The 15,897-nt window shown below is 42.4% G+C and overlaps 1 protein-coding gene across 2 annotated transcripts in view; it reads right to left on the bottom strand.

The window, feature by feature from the left end:
• Positions 1–15,897, bottom strand: part of sh3rf2 (SH3 domain containing ring finger 2) — a 114,711-nt gene that overhangs the window by 56,283 nt on the left and 42,531 nt on the right. For both annotated transcript variants that reach the window (XM_061927931.2, XM_061927930.2), the window contains exons 4-5: positions 11,982–12,077; positions 10,759–11,151 (exon numbers count right to left, since the gene is read on the bottom strand). In XM_061927931.2, coding sequence (XP_061783915.2) covers positions 10,759–11,151; positions 11,982–12,077 — 489 coding nt within the window. The remainder of the gene's footprint in view (positions 1–10,758; positions 11,152–11,981; positions 12,078–15,897) is intronic.

Here is a 15,897-nt window from a genome sequence, read left to right as displayed (position 1 = left end):
AAGAGTTGAAGGCCACTATCAGAGCAACCTGGGCTCTCATAACACCTGAGCAGTGCCAGAAACTCATCGACTCCATGCCACGCCGCATTAAGGCAGTAATTGAGGCAAAAGGAGCTCCAACCAAGTATTGAGTATTGTACATGCTCATATTTTTCATTTTTATACTTTTCAGTTGGCCAACATTTCTAAAAATCCCTTTTTTGTATTAGCCTTAAGTAATATTCTAATTTTGTGACACACGGAATTTTGGATTTTCATTTGTTGCCACTTCAAATCATCAAAATTAAATGAAATAAACATTTGAATGCATCAGTCTGTGTGCAATGAATAAATATAATGTACAAGTTACACCTTTTGAATGCAATTACTGAAATAAATCAAGTTTTTCAAAATATTCTAATTTACTGGCTTTTACCTGTATATACTATCCTCTGGACCCCCTGTCAAAAGCTTCTTCTAGCTTATTTGGGGGACCCTTTCACGTACCAACATCTTTAAATGATGATATTTCACTACTATTGTATTTGTTATATGGTATTGTGAATAAACTTGAAACTAATAGCGTCACTCCTGTAAAAAACAATATAGAAATCCATTTCCTCTTGGAATTTGTACATGACACTCTAAAGCAGGGGTCACCAACCAGTCAATCTGTGGGACCGCCAAAATATTATAAAAATAAATATGTATTCATATGACATCAATGACACCCCCACCCGGAGCATGACCAACAGACCCGCCAACAGGCATGCATTTTAACCCCTAAACACGCCCGCACACCTCGCCTCTCTCATCCCACAGCTCTTCACACCGCGGCCACACCCCCCTGAGCACGGCAGAACACTTCACCCGCTCGCCTCACAAACACGAATGGTGTGTCGTTTGGGGTGTAACGGTAAACAAACATTTTTGGTTCGGTACGTACCTCTGTTTAGAGGTCACGGTTTGGTTCATTTTCGGTACAGTAAGACAACAACAAAATATACATTTTTTGGTTATTTATTTACCAAATTTGTAAACAATGGCATAACATACATGTACACACAGGGTCCATTGCCAGGGTTAATGTGGTCAACATATATCAAATAAAAACTAAATAAGATAAGGCTCAGAATGGTTTCTTAACAAAACCTTTCTACATAGAATCTGGGTATTATCTTCGACCCAACTCTCTCGTTTGAATCACACATTAAGAGTGTTACTAAAACGGCCTTCTTTCATCTCCGTAATATCGCTAAAATTCGTTCTATTTTATCCACTAGCGACGCTGAGATCATTATTCATGCGTTCGTTACGTCTCGTCTCGACTACTGTAACGTATTATTTTCGGGTCTCCCTATGTCTAGCATTAAAAGATTACAGTTGGTACAAAATGCGGCTGCTAGACTTTTGACAAGAACAAGAAAGTTTGATCATATTACGCCTATACTGGCTCACCTGCACTGGCTTCCTGTGCACTTAAGATGTGACTTTAAGGTTTTACTACTTACGTATAAAATACTACACGGTCTAGCTCCGTCCTATCTTGTCGATTGTATTGTACCATATGTCCCGGCAAGAAATCTGCGTTCAAAGAACTCCGGCTTATTAGTGATTCCCAGAGTCCAAAAAAAGTCTGCGGGCTATAGAGCGTTTTCTATTCGGGCTCCAGTACTATGCAATGCCCTCCCGGTAACAATTAGAGATGCTACCTCAGTAGAAGCATTTAAGTCCCATCTTAAAACTCATTTGTATACTCTAGCCTTTAAATAGACCCCCCTTTTAGACCAGTTGATCTGCCGTTTCTTTTCTTTTCTCCTCTGCTCCCCTCTTCCTTGTGGAAGGGGGGGCACAGGTCCGGTGGCCATGGATGAAGTGCTGGCTGTCCAGAGTCGGGACCCGGGGTGGACCGCTCGCCAGATTCTCTGAACCTTTTGATGATATTATGGACCGTAGATGTTGAAATCCCTAAATTTCTTGCAATTGCACTTTGAGAAACGTTGTTCTTAAACTGTCTGACTATTTGCTCACGCAGTTGTGGACAAAGGGGTGTACTTCGCCCCATCCTTTCTTGTGAGGGACTGAGCATTTTTGGGGAAGCTGTTTTTATACCCAATCATGGCACCCACCTGTTCCCAATTAGCCTGCACACCTGTGGGATGTTCCAAATAAGTGTTTGATGAGCATTCGTCAACTTTATGAGTATTTAAATTGCCATCTTTCCCAACTTAACAATTAGAGATGCTACCTCAGTAGAAGCATTTAAGTCCCATCTTAAAACTCATTTGTATACTTTAAATAGCCCCCCTGTTAGACCAGTTGATCTGCCGTTTCTTTTCTTTTCTCCTCTGCTCCCCTCTTCCTTGTGGAGGGGGGGGGGGGCACAGGTCTCCGCTCGGGATGGTGTCCTGCTGGCCCCACTATGGACTGGACTCTTACTATTATGTTGGATCCACTATGGACTGGACTCTCACAATATTATGTCAGACCCACTCGACATCCATTGCATTCGGTCTCCCCTAGAGGGGGGGGGGGGTTACCCACATATGCGGTCCTCTCCAAGGTTTCTCATAGTCATTCACATCGACGTCCCACTGGGGTGAGTTTTTCCTTGCCCTTATGTGGGCTTTGTACCGAGGATGTCGTTGTGGCTTGTGCAGCCCTTTGAGACACTTGTGATTTAGGGCTATATAAATGAACATTGATTGATTGATTGATATAAAGTGCATTTTTTTGATGGATTGATTGAGATTTGTATTAGTAGATTGAACAGTACAGTACATATTCCGTACAACTGACCACTGAATGGTAACACCCGAATAAGTTTTTCAACTTGTTTGAGTCGGGGATCCACGTTAATCAACATTAAACTGCCTCAAGTTGTTGCTCAGATTAAATAAAATGACAAAACATTTCTTCTACATATAAAAAGTGCAACATTAAACAGTTTCAAGTCAACTCAGCCTCAGATTAACTTTTCTTCCCCCCCCCCCCAAGCCTGGCTAACTTGGCAGTAAGAGGATATATCGGTTTATTGTTCTTCCACCATAGAAGTGGGTCAAAATCTAGTTTTTAAAGCAATATGGTTTTAAATCTGCTGCTATAAAAACATTTGTTATTGCTTTAGCCCTGCCTGAGTCGCCGAGGAGAGGCTGCTTGAATGCGGTGGTGACGCTTCAAATGGGTTAGCAAGCTTACCTGCTGCTGCTGAACAATGTCGGCAAACCTCCATCCTCCATTGTTGTATCGCACCGAAGTGTTCCCAAACGGGAGATATTAACGAGGCAGGAGGGTCTTCCAGCTCTGGCTTTTACATGTTGTCGTAGCCCGGTCGTGGCTAACATGCCGTCGGTGTGCATTGTTTACACAACGTGCGGTACGCTACTTAATATGTCCGTGTGGAAACTCGTTCGGTACACCTCCGAACCGAACCGAATCCTCAGTACCGAAACGGTTCAATACAAATACACGTACCGTTACACCCCTACGTGACGTACACAAAAATCATCGAGCTGCAACAATGCATTAAGGCTGATTGTTGCAACAAACCGGACATTTTCTAGCATCCAACTTCAAACAACTCTTCCCTCAACCACGACCATCATGGCTCGCCTGCGACAGGAAGCTAACAAGCCAAACACTAGAGTCCGTGAACATTGCTCCAAAGTACGGATTTTGTATTGACATGTGCAAAGGCAGTAATGTATGATAAAACAAGGCGGAATCTAAAACGACTCCCCGTTTATCTCATCTTTATCAGACAGGAAAAACCGGCCAGGTGAACAGCAGATGTTATCACTGATGTAAAACAACCATGCAACTCATGTCCCGTATATGACCATAGGGTAAACAAATTTAGTACAGTACTAAGACAAGAGTTAGCTTCTACAGCTGCGGTGCCAAAAGGGCGGCACAGGGGCCATCGTTGGTCAGTGATTTGTTTGTCATTGGCCCGAGGCACATTACAGAAAAAAAAATCGGAAAAATTGGGAAAACGGCAAGAAGCACAATGAGAGAATAACAAAATGTTGACATCAGCCAATAATAACACAAAACTTTGTCTTTTAAAGAAAACAAACAAAAAAAAAAATATATATATATATAACAAAAAATTATATATATATATATATATATATATACACACAAAGGTTGTTGTTTTTATGTATACACACTAGAGATGCGCGGATAGGCAATTATTTCATCCGCAACCGCATCACAAAAGTCGTCACCCATCCGCCATCCACCCGAACTAACATTTTATCAAAACCGCACCCGCCCGTTGTTATATATCTAATATAGACGATGCAAGGCATTAGTGAGGTTATAAAGCTTTTGCCTGTTAAAGAAAGGAGACTGATCCAATTTAGCAGAGACATTCAATGCGTGCCACGCTGTCACGGCCCAGACGCACACCAGTGCGCAATCATCTGGGAGCCGCGCTGAGCGCACCTCCAAGCGCGCTCGCGCCACTCAAAACTGCTGCAGGCAGCTGCGTTCTATCTTGTTTTAACATCCTGTGGCACTTTTCTGGGATCACGGCGGACGAAACTGCTCATGCTCAGGGTGTTTGTGGAGGTTCGGGGTTTTGCACAAATGTGATGCACCATGTTAGATGTCCCGGTTTTGTGACTGTCGTAGACATAAACAGCGTCGCAGCTCTTGCAAATCACGTAGCCAGCATTACTATCATCCTGATTTACAACCTCATAAAAACGAGTCCACGCTGAACTTTTCTGGCCTTTTTTTCCCCCCTGGTCTTTAGTATTCCCTTTTTTAGTTTGTCGCGTACCACGTTTGCTGCCGGCGTTGCCATCTTTTTTTTTTTCTTCTTCTGATGTGGCGTGCTGCAGGTGCCTGATGATAAATAATTGCCTGTTTCAAAGAGTGCTGCTCGTTTTTCGTATGTGGGTAACATTTAACTATGTATATATATTTCCCAATTGGTTTAACTGCCACCCGCCTGAATCTATTTAAAATCAAAAATTTTTTAATTTCAACCACCTGACCCGCGGATAAAATCTAATTTTTTTTTTATTTCAACCGCCCGACCCGCGGATAATCCGCGGACTCCGTGGTTGTGTCCGCAAACCGCGCATCTCTAATACACACACACACACACACACACACACACACACACACACACACACACACACACACACACACACACACACACACACACACACACACACACACACACACACACACACACACACACACACACACACACACACACACTTCACCCTTGCTCCTGATGGGTGCTGGCTAGTGCCTTGCATGGCAGCTCCCTCCATCAGTGTGTGAATGGGTAAATGTGGAAGTAGTGTCAAAGCGCTTTGAGTACCTTGAAGGTAGAAAAGCGCTATACAAGTACAACCCATTTATCATTTATATTATACATATAGAAATGTAACATTAATAAACAAAAGTAACAAAAACTGTTTTGACATAGTGACGGCTAACTAATTACTTTTTAAGAATAAACAACACGTTACCTTACCACTTACAACAAAAGTAATCCGAGTAGTCTCAACTCACTGGTTATCTAGCCATAAAACACTTAAGCAACCTTTAGCACTTTGCACGTTTTGTTTAAGATACCGGTACATATCCAGTGTTTCCCACACATTCATTTATTTGTGGCGGCCCGCCACGAAAGAATTACGTCCGCCACAAATGGATTTTTCGGCTTTTGACTCGCTCGACCGCTCATAAAAGCAATGGGACTCTGTCTGTGAATGTACCTTGTAGTTACAACTCCGGTGCAGTAGGTGGCGGTAGCCTACTATGCATTGTAACTCCGCCAATAGCACTTAATTCACCTGGTGGGCCAGGAGAAGAAGAAGACGAAGACGACGAAGAAGAGGGACGGACGGACGGACGGGATCAAAACACGAGGGTAATATAGGTTATGGTAGATAGGTTATAGCTGCATCGCTCGCGGCTCGTCATATATTTAACGTTAATCCGCGATTTCACCGAGCGTTTCACTGACGGTGAGCAGCCTGACGCTGCTTCATTAACACCGCCGCTGTTTGACTCGTGGGCCGGGGCAGACGCACGTAATAACAATCACCTGTTTTCATACCGACGAGCTAACGTGTCCAGGTTATAACCATGTTGTCAATAAACACACGTGGAGACGGTGCTTCAGATACTACATTAATACTCAAGCTAAAATGTCCACTGTCCACTGCAGCATGTGAATGCAATGAAAAGAATAAAATCTGAGCCAAGCAGCTGTTAAAATGTTGTCCAGGTTAATGTTTTGGCCATTAAAGGCCCTTCATTTCAAGATTTCAACTGTGATCGGGCTTTAAACAGGTGGCTGACCTGTTCAGATGGGTGTAACTGCTACTGGTCAAATAATGTGAAATAGCATTTAATTTTACACGTATGCAATGCCATTTAAATGTAATTATAGATAATAATAATAATAAATACTGTGTAGTGTTGTAAATAGTCAACGGGAAGGATTTTAGTAAGATATAAGCCATGAGCACTACACAGCCAGAAAAAAACCTAGGCAGGACAAGTAAAAATATTGGGGCAAGTAGATTTGAGAAGTCGGGCAAGTAGAAAAATTAGGGCGGAGGGAACAGGTGAGACTCAGCAAACACTGAAAAATAAAGCAGGGTCAGATCAGAAATACACTTTTCTCATGAAAAGGGTCCTAATTTATATTTTTATGTGCCTTATAGAGAGGACCACGACAAAACATACACCTCTGCCTCTGTTTCACTTCATGTTGCTGGTAAATAATATGGTTGTAGTAGTAGGCTAAAGTTAAATTATTTAGTATGCACTAATTAAAGGGGCAGAGCTTTAAGACACATTTTAGCTTTTATATTTTATAAGATATATTTTTTGTAAGAACCACAATTAATAAATATATTTCAGTGAATAACTAATTGTTCAAATCTGTATATAAATATGTACATAAAGTGTTGTAATTATATTCCAACTCCGCGTTCTTCTTGGTCATCGCCGCTGCCGCCGCCACCCCCCAACCCCCGACCACACCACCACAAATAGATACCTGCCCTGTGGGAAACACTGATATCCTATATCGCTATTCGGCCTACAAATACCGGGATATCAGTTTTGGTCCATATCGCCCAGCCCTAATTTAAATTAATCAAAAAGTTACAAAATGGCAATAAAATGGTAATGATAGAAAATAAACTAGCGTAATTAAAGACAAGCATTGCAAATATAAATACTGGAGAAAGCTTTTATGCTGAATTGCATAATTCATGAATGATTTATAAATATAGATTAGTAATAAAAAAGTATTCACATTCAATGAATACAATGTATTTCTTGCATAATATATGAAACCATGTTGATGATTTTCTGTAGTACTGTATGTTTTATTGGTGTAGTTTTCTGTGTCTGCTATCTAATGCTAAGTAACCAAGCAAATTAGGAATTTTGCCAAGCAAATGAGGAATTTTGCCAAGGCAAACAGTTGGCAACAGCTCTTGTATTGTATCTTATTGGATTGTGCAAATGTTTGTTGCAGGGGAGTCAACAGCATTTTTTTTGGAGTTTCCTTTAAGGCCTGCTTTTACTGACCCGCTGATGTGCAAGGGAATGTTACCTGCTTAGTGAAGAGAAATGAGTTTTAAAGCAGTGTAGGGTGGAGAGGGGGGGTGTCTTGTTATATAACAAATTTCACCAGTGACTCATCGTCATCATCATCATCAGCAGCAGCATGAGAGAGATACGCAGACACACCGAGGGACTCTCGGATCCTCCTACACGTTGAATCCACAGTTATCTCTTATTTTTCCTCATCTTTCTACTTTCCTGGCTTGAAAATCTTGTTTTTTTAAGATCATCATGATTGCCCCCTATTTTTATCTCACTTTCATGTGGTGTGGAATTTGGTGCTCTGACATGTATAATTGCAGAGCAGGGTGGCGAAACTTCAACTGAATCAAAGGAAATGCTTATCTCAGGAAGCAAAGCACTTGGCACAAAGTTACATGCTGAAAAGCTTCATGTCGGGGCGGCACAACCTTCCTGTGACTCCTCATGAAGTGTAAAGTGATGGTCAGCACGTACTGTATCAAACATTCAACCATTTCCTTTTTGAGTTTTGTGCTGAGGTGATGTGATCTTTCCTCGTCACTTTTTCCATCCCACAATGCCATCGTCTCATTTGGGATATAATTCATGTTGCTGGCTGGAGGTCCTCATCATTCATTCTGTCATGTAATTATCCATCACAGTTTTGATTGTCCGTATAAAATAGAATGACATGCATCACTCTAGCATTTATCAGGTACTTAATAATAACACACTTCTGCTCACTTTTGTTTTGATCATTCATGTGGTCGTAGTTTCCTGGCAAGAAATCTGCATTCAAAGAACTCCGGCTTATTAGTGATTCCCAGAGCCCAAAAAAAGTCTGCGGGCTATAGAGAGTTTTCTATTGGGGCTCCAGTACTATGGAATGCCCTCCCGGTAACAATTAGAGATGCTACCTCAGTAGAAGCATTTAAGTCCCATCTTAAAACTCATTTGTATACTCTAGCCTATAAATAGACCCCCCTTTTAGACCAGTTGATCTGCCGTTTCTTTTCTTTTCTCCTAAGCTCCCCTTTTCCTTGAGGAGAGGGAGGGGGGGGGGGTCACAGGTCCGGTGGCCATGGATGAAGTGCTGGCTGTCCAGAGTCGGGACCCGGGGTGGACCGCTCGCCTGTGCATCGGCTGGGAACATCTCTGCGCTGCTCGGGATGGTGTCCTGTTGGATCCACTATGGACTGGACTCTCACAATATTATGTCAGACCCACTCGACATCCATTGCATTCGGTCTCCCCTAGAGGGGGGGGGGGGGGGGGGGTTACCCACATATGCGGTCCTCTCCAAGGTTTCTCATAGTCATTCACATCGACGTCCCACTGGGGTGAGTTTTTCCTTGCCCTTATGTGGGCTTTGTACCGAGGATGTCGTTGTGGCTTGTGCAGCCCTTTGAGACACTTGTGATTTAGGGCTATATATATAAACATTGATTGATTGATTGATTGAGTTTGCTGTGGTGTAGAACTGATCTGCATCGTTTAAGGTGTACTCAGAAACAAGAGTAATTAAAGCTGCAAGCAGCATTGGTCGGGCCCGCGTATTTGGCAGGTGCTAGTCCTAAGTGTCCCAATACTTTTGTCTACTTTTAGTCTGAAGTGTCCCAAGACTTTTGTCTAGTGTACCTACCTTGTCTGCATTGTGTGGGCACGTTGGTGCTTCCTGCTTTTAAGCAGCCATCTTAAAAAAACAGCAGCGCAGCGGGTCTTTGAAGGGGTCATAAAATCAAAACCGGAGCAGGTATTAAAACGCTGTTCTGTTATTTTATACACAAGGGTTTAATCTCTCTCCTGTGTTAGTTTGAAGCCGAAACGACAAACGCGCTCAGAGGAGATAGTTTTTGAAGGAAGGTGACCGTTTTTTACAAAAAATTTGTTTTGAAGGGGGAATAGCAAACTTCCTGTTGATTTTTGCTGGGGGGTGTCAATTTATGAAATGTAGGTCTAAGTGAGACCTACGAAGAGGTTTTTGTTTCATGTCTCTCCGACCTTCCCAGTGGGAGTTACAGGCAGTTTTGTCATTTTTTTCTCCCGAGGAGCAGTTTTTTCTCCGTTTTATAAAAAAATTGCTCTAGAGCGCAATTTTTAAATTTGGGGTTAGGTTTTTTTATTAGATCACAATTTTTGCCAGTCCTGATGTGTGTATTCAGTTCGGTGAGTTTTGAAGCATGTTAAGGGGGTGAAATTACAGCTCAAAGAGGCAAAAGTGACTGTTTTTAGTACTTTTTTGTCTTGAAGGGGTAATTGCCAACTTCCTGTTGATTTTTGCCCGAGAATATACTATTATGAAATCTAGGTCTAAGTCACACCTACATAAAGGTTTTTGTTTCATGTCTCTCCGACCTTCCTAGTGGGAGTTACAGGCAGTCTAGTGTTTCTTTTTCGTAGGGGGCGCTAGAGCGCAATTTTGAGTTTTGTGGTTCGTTTTTTTTTTTAAAAAGGCAATTTTCGCAGGTCCTGATGTGTGGGTCAAATATGGTGAGTTTTGAAGCATGTTAAGTGGGTCAAATTACAGTTTAAAGTGGCGGCGGAAGAATAAAGAATAAAGAATAATAAAACCTTACAAATTCAATAGGTCCTTATGTCCCTTTGGGAGTCCTTATACAATGGGTTATGCGGGCCCTAAATATTACAATATACTTGTGCATCTGCAAATTACAACCATAATACTAAACATAGTTAATCCCATCTTTCCAAAAAACTTGTTTCAGTGGCTGAGTGCATGTATAAATAAACAAATACTGTAATCAAAAAGAGTGGCATGATTTGATTTCTTTCTTTATGTTTTGCCTCTGATGACGGTGGTTTTGTTTTTGGTTGGAAGACAAAAAAAAAAGGCGTTCAATTCTGAGGAATAAAGCCTGGCACTGGTCCCAAAACGCTTGATTACAAAAAGTTTTGGTGTGCTCACCTTCAGCCATCAATCTTTTAACCGGGCGGTTTTCATTCCCAGCCCTTTTCCACATGTGTTTTGTGTTAATAAGGGACACCTAATCATGTGGAGGCTAACACCCCTCGGTCTGTTTTCATTCCTTTAGCCTTACTGTGATGGTCCCCTCCCATTCCTGACTCCTAAGATCAACAACGTTTCTCCTTGTCCGTCAGCTCACAGGCACATGTTTTTCATTACAACACATCCCAAGCACGCGAGAAAGGAAAAAGGCTGCTGGCTCAGAATCAAAGCATGCGACTCACCAGTAACAGGTGCTTGTGTGGGACGTCAGAGTGGCGTCGGACTCGCTGGGAATTAACTCTTGAGGGATGAGAGTGTCCGCGGGTGGCGGGGCGCACGGAGGAGCGATGCGACTGTCGCTGGAGGTTAAAGCCGCTGATGTTGTTCGTCTCCCCGGCAGCCGTGTGGGAAAAGTTGCCGCTGCTTGGTCTCGGCTGTTTATGCAAGTTGAAGGGGGCCGGAGTGTGGGTGTGTGGCGTCTTTGCCGGAAGTTGAGTGGCCCTTTGGTTGTTGGTCCTGCCGGACCCCTCCGAGGCCTTGTCTTTGCCCCTGCTTCCAGTCTTATGTTGATATTCTGCCGAGTCACTCCCCCTCGGACTCTTTCCCTCCAGCAGTTTGGCCGCCACAGAGTTCAGCTGGAAGAGACGGTTGCAGATGTCAGCTCATTAAACAAGGAGAGACTTGGAAGTCTACCTGTCACACCGAGTGCTGAGCAGTGAAGCAGCGGTCTAAATATGCCCGCTCATCACTCCACTCACCCACTCCAACTTGTTGGATGGGCGGGCAGAAGGATATGTAGCAGCCAGTAAGCCTGGAAGGATCGAGTGGCGCTAAGAAGCGCGCGGGAGGCAAGGTGAAATATAGAGCGTCACAGACAGGCATGGCAGGGTTAATGCTTTCACTCACCACAGTGATGTGCTGTTATGCCATCCAAGCAAAGAAAGCATTACTGTGTCTTCACGCCTGGTTGCACCGCACGAGGAGGAGAGGCAATAGGAGGCTGAAAGAGTCCAGGGGTAGCAAAGACTGGAGGACCGCTGAGGCGGAGCTTGAGGAGAAAGACACGGCACAGTAAGAAGTAGAGGACAGATGAGGGGAGGGGAAGTGCTTGGGAAAGTAAATGAGGAAAGATTCGAGATAAAACAGACGGCAAGTGAGAAAAGTCAAGACGCCAACACGTTATGAAGCAGCTTTATTCCTGGAGTCAGGAAGCTTAAAGGAAAACAAATGACAGTCAGCGCGCTAAGCAAGCGCTGCAAACCTGACTAAGCCACATAGTCGCTTACTAATGAGCAGCTGCACACACAGCAGGGCTTCAAAAGATGAGCTCCCTTATGCTCAGCATTTTGCAGCCATGGAGTGACACTTACGGATGCATTAGAGGATTTGAGGGGAAGGTGACGAAGGAACCTGAAAGTGCCCTGGAAGGAATCACATCCAAAGACGAGGATGAGCGGAAACTCACCTCGGTAAACTGCAGAGGGCAAATTCCACTTCTGTCACCCAACTTGGCTTCAATCCAGTGTTCATCCACCCGTCTGATGACAGTGAGGATGTCTCCCTGCAGACCCCAAACACACGGGAAGACTTAAAAGGAGGCACCAAAAGTGGCAAAAGGCGAGAGGTCACGCAACTGGAAATCAAATGACAGCTTGTCAGAGTTTTATACTGGCATTAAACGGTGGCCACTCATGAGGGATTGTGTCTCTTGTGCAAGGTCCCCAACCAGCCTCACTATAAAAAAACCTCTCCATTATAAAAAAGAAACAAAAAAAAAGAAGAAGAAAGAAAGCATGGCAAGCCTCAAGTGTGCTTTAATGGAGAGCATACAAGCACTGAGGCCCTTATATAACTCTCTCAGAAATCCTTCAGGGTTTTTATGAATGTTGAAGGGGAAAAAAAGTGCAAGCGTGACTATTATGTATTAACACCAAAAGGAACGTCATGTCCCCTGAAAGATAGAATAACCCAAAAGAGACACTGAACACCTGGTGAGCGATTAGCCAGTGAGTGTTTTGAAAAGGACTTTGCTACAGAGTGTCAGGTAGCAAGTGTTTTCCCCCCCCACCAAACCAGAAGACAAATTACTACACATAGTGACCCTGATGAGAGGAATGCTTTGGACAACACAATGCTTTATAACAATAACACTAACATTCATGGCCGTAACTACCATTGAGGACACCGAGGTCATGTCCCAAGTATTTTTTAAGTGACAAAAAGATGATATGACTGACTCCAAATGTACTTTGTGTAACACATTGTGTGCGTTGTACCATCACCCTGCGGGAGATCATCCTCTCTAAATATACGATCTTTGGTCATGCACAGCCAGCTACAACTCCAGACAACAACGTAACGCAATGAAGTCCACTTTTACTTTAAACCATACTTGCCAACCTTGAGACCTCCGATTTCGGGAGGTGGGGGTGGGGGCGTGGTCGGGCGGGGCGGGGCGTGGTCGGGGGCGTGGCTAAGAGGGGAGGAGTATATTTACAGCTAGAATTCACCAAGTCAAGTATTTTATATTTGATTATATATATGTATATAAGAAATACTTGACTTTCAGTGAATTCTAGCTATATATATATATATATATATATATATATATAAATAAAAGAAATACTTGAATTCCAGTGTTCATTTATTTACACATATACACACACAGAACACTCATCTACTCATTGTTGAGTTAAGGGTTGAATTGTCCATCCTTGTTCTATTCTCTGTCACTATTTTTCTAACCATGCTGAACACCCTTTCGCAGGTACCCAGAAAGGTTTCGAGTACCACCAAAAAAACAGAATCTCTGAAGACAGTATAACAATCTGTGTTAAAGGTGTACAAATACTGTTTGTATAATAAGCATGTTATTGTTTACAAATGAGGGTTAAGAGTTCAGTACTAAAAAAAAAAAAGAATGTGGCTTAAGTACAGTTTTTTAATTGAGCTGCTGCATTTTTTGGTTGGGTTGTTTATTTATTTTGAGTTACTTCTACATTTCTAAAAGGGGAGGAATGTAATAGAGTGATCTATGTTTGTCTGTTGCCATCTCCTGGTGAATGTTGGCTATAGCGTACTGGGGTTACTTTTTGGTTGGCCAACGATTTACGTGGTGTTGCGCACCTGACGTCAAGTGTGTGAGTCTGTTCTGAAGTCTACAGTAAAGAAACATACTTCATCACCTAACCTGGTTATTTCCTCCAACTCAATATATTACAACAACATTGCTGTTTACGGCAGACGAACTGCTTTACGGTAGAATAAAACATGACTGCTGTTGTTGTGTGTTGTTGCCGCGCTGGGAGGACGTTAATGAAACTGCCTAACAATAAACCCACATAAGAAACCAAGAACTCGCCCTCCATCATTCTACAGTTATAACGTGTTTGGGCAGGCATGATGTTTTTTTGTGGGAAAGCAGACGTGAATACAGGCTGTTGACACGTCACTCAGGTCCGCATGGAGCTGAAGGGGGCGTGGCTTCCAGCTCCGCCTGAATTTCGGGAGAAAATTTGTCCTGGGAGGTTTTCGAGAGAGGCGCTGAATTTCGGGAGTCTCCCGGAAAATCCGGGAGGGTTGGCAAGTATGCTTTAAACATCTAATCCAAAATGTGCTGTCAACATAACATTAACATTAAATGACGTAACCTATGTTGCTTTAACCTGAATGAAATTGATGGAAAACGCTGTCCGTATAATACCGCTGTCATGTCAGTCAGGTTCTGTTCACAGAGATCAAGCCCGCCTGCCCTAATTGGTGAACACACGCTGCGCGTAGGGAATGCCGATCCGTGGAGGGCCTCGTTTTGCATGAAGAAGCACATGTTTAATGTAAATAATTGAATGACAAGGCGCTTCATTTAAAATTTTACCCCAAACGTATTCCTGGCAATATAAGATAAGAATATGGGGACAGGTTTCTTCCGGTGGCTCTTGTGGCATGCGTCATTGGTACTCGTGTTGCAGAGCAAAAGGTCTTGGGCTCAATTGCCTGTGTTAGTAAGGTTTTAAATTAATGTTTTAATTATGTTAAAATTGTTTCATACGCTAAAGTTCAGCATATTAAAAAGTGGACGGTTAAAAATTCATGCTGATTGTCAAAGATGTTAGATACTATAACGTGATAGTTGTACCTCAATGAAAGCTTTTGTTATTTTAGAAATTCATTCATTTATATGATTTCAGCCTTTAAAAGCTCCTCTTGGACCACCAAATTTTGACTTTTTCAAATCCAAGTTCCTGTCCTGCTTACACGATTCACCCAAAGTGAGTACAGTCCTAATATTTTAGCAACCGATTTTTATGTTTTCAAGGGACAATACTATAGAAATGAGTAGAGGTGGAAATCTTTGGGCACCTCACGATTCGATTACGATTCAATTAAAAATCGATTATCGTACTAGATATCACCATCGTTATCTAGTACAGCCTGAATCCTTTTGGACATGGAAATAATCAGAGCTGCAAATGTTGTTACTGGAGTCTAGGGGTGTAACTATTAGTGGTATTAATGATAAAACTACAGACGGTTAGTATTACCATTTCAAGTTAAATGATCGTAAAACAGTGATCGATAACCACAATTTGATAACCTCAGAAGAAAGGAGAAGTGATGTTGCTAATTTCCTAGAGAATAAAGCTGGCATGCTACTTGTTAGCCTAAATGCTAACATGGATACAGACACATTAACGTCTTTCCCCATTTCAAAAGGTCATACCCAAATCTAAACTAAAACACATTGTGGCGGACTTAACCTTTAAGCGGTTATGAGATTTCTTGGGGCTCCCAAGTAGCTCATAAAAACTTTTTTTTTTTTACCTAATTAAAGCAATTATTTTTGTATAGTTTAAAAAAATACACAAAAAATACTTAATCATGATTGTTTTGACAGCTTCCTCCTACCTACTCACACAACAGACTATTGCATGTCACTAAGCATATGCAACCTTGATTGAGGAAAACGTAATGATGTATTAGATTCATACAGCGTGTTTCTAGACACTCAAAGCTCTTCACAGAGAACTCATCATTCATTCATTCCACATTCACACATTGATGGTGAAAAGCTACATTTGTAGCCACAGTTGCCCTGGGGTAGACCACAAAACATTCATACACCAGTGTGAGTGGCACTGGGAGCAAGGTTGGTGAAGTGTTTTGCCCAAGGACACAAAGGCCATCACTCGGATAGCGGAAGCTGGAATTGAACCTGGAACCCTCAAGTTGCTGGCACGGCCGCTCTACCATTTTAGCCATGCAGTCCCGTAATGTTTCTTCTGCCAAGAAAAATATATTGTGTGTCTGCTTATGGATGTAAATTAGGGATGTCCCGATCCGATATTTGGATCGGATCGGCTGCCGATATTTGCCAAAAATTG

This window comes from Nerophis lumbriciformis, linkage group LG35 (genome assembly GCF_033978685.3).
Source record: "Nerophis lumbriciformis linkage group LG35, RoL_Nlum_v2.1, whole genome shotgun sequence".
Taxonomy (NCBI): Eukaryota; Metazoa; Chordata; class Actinopteri; order Syngnathiformes; family Syngnathidae; genus Nerophis; species Nerophis lumbriciformis.
This window is presented reverse-complemented; position numbering and strand designations above follow the sequence as displayed.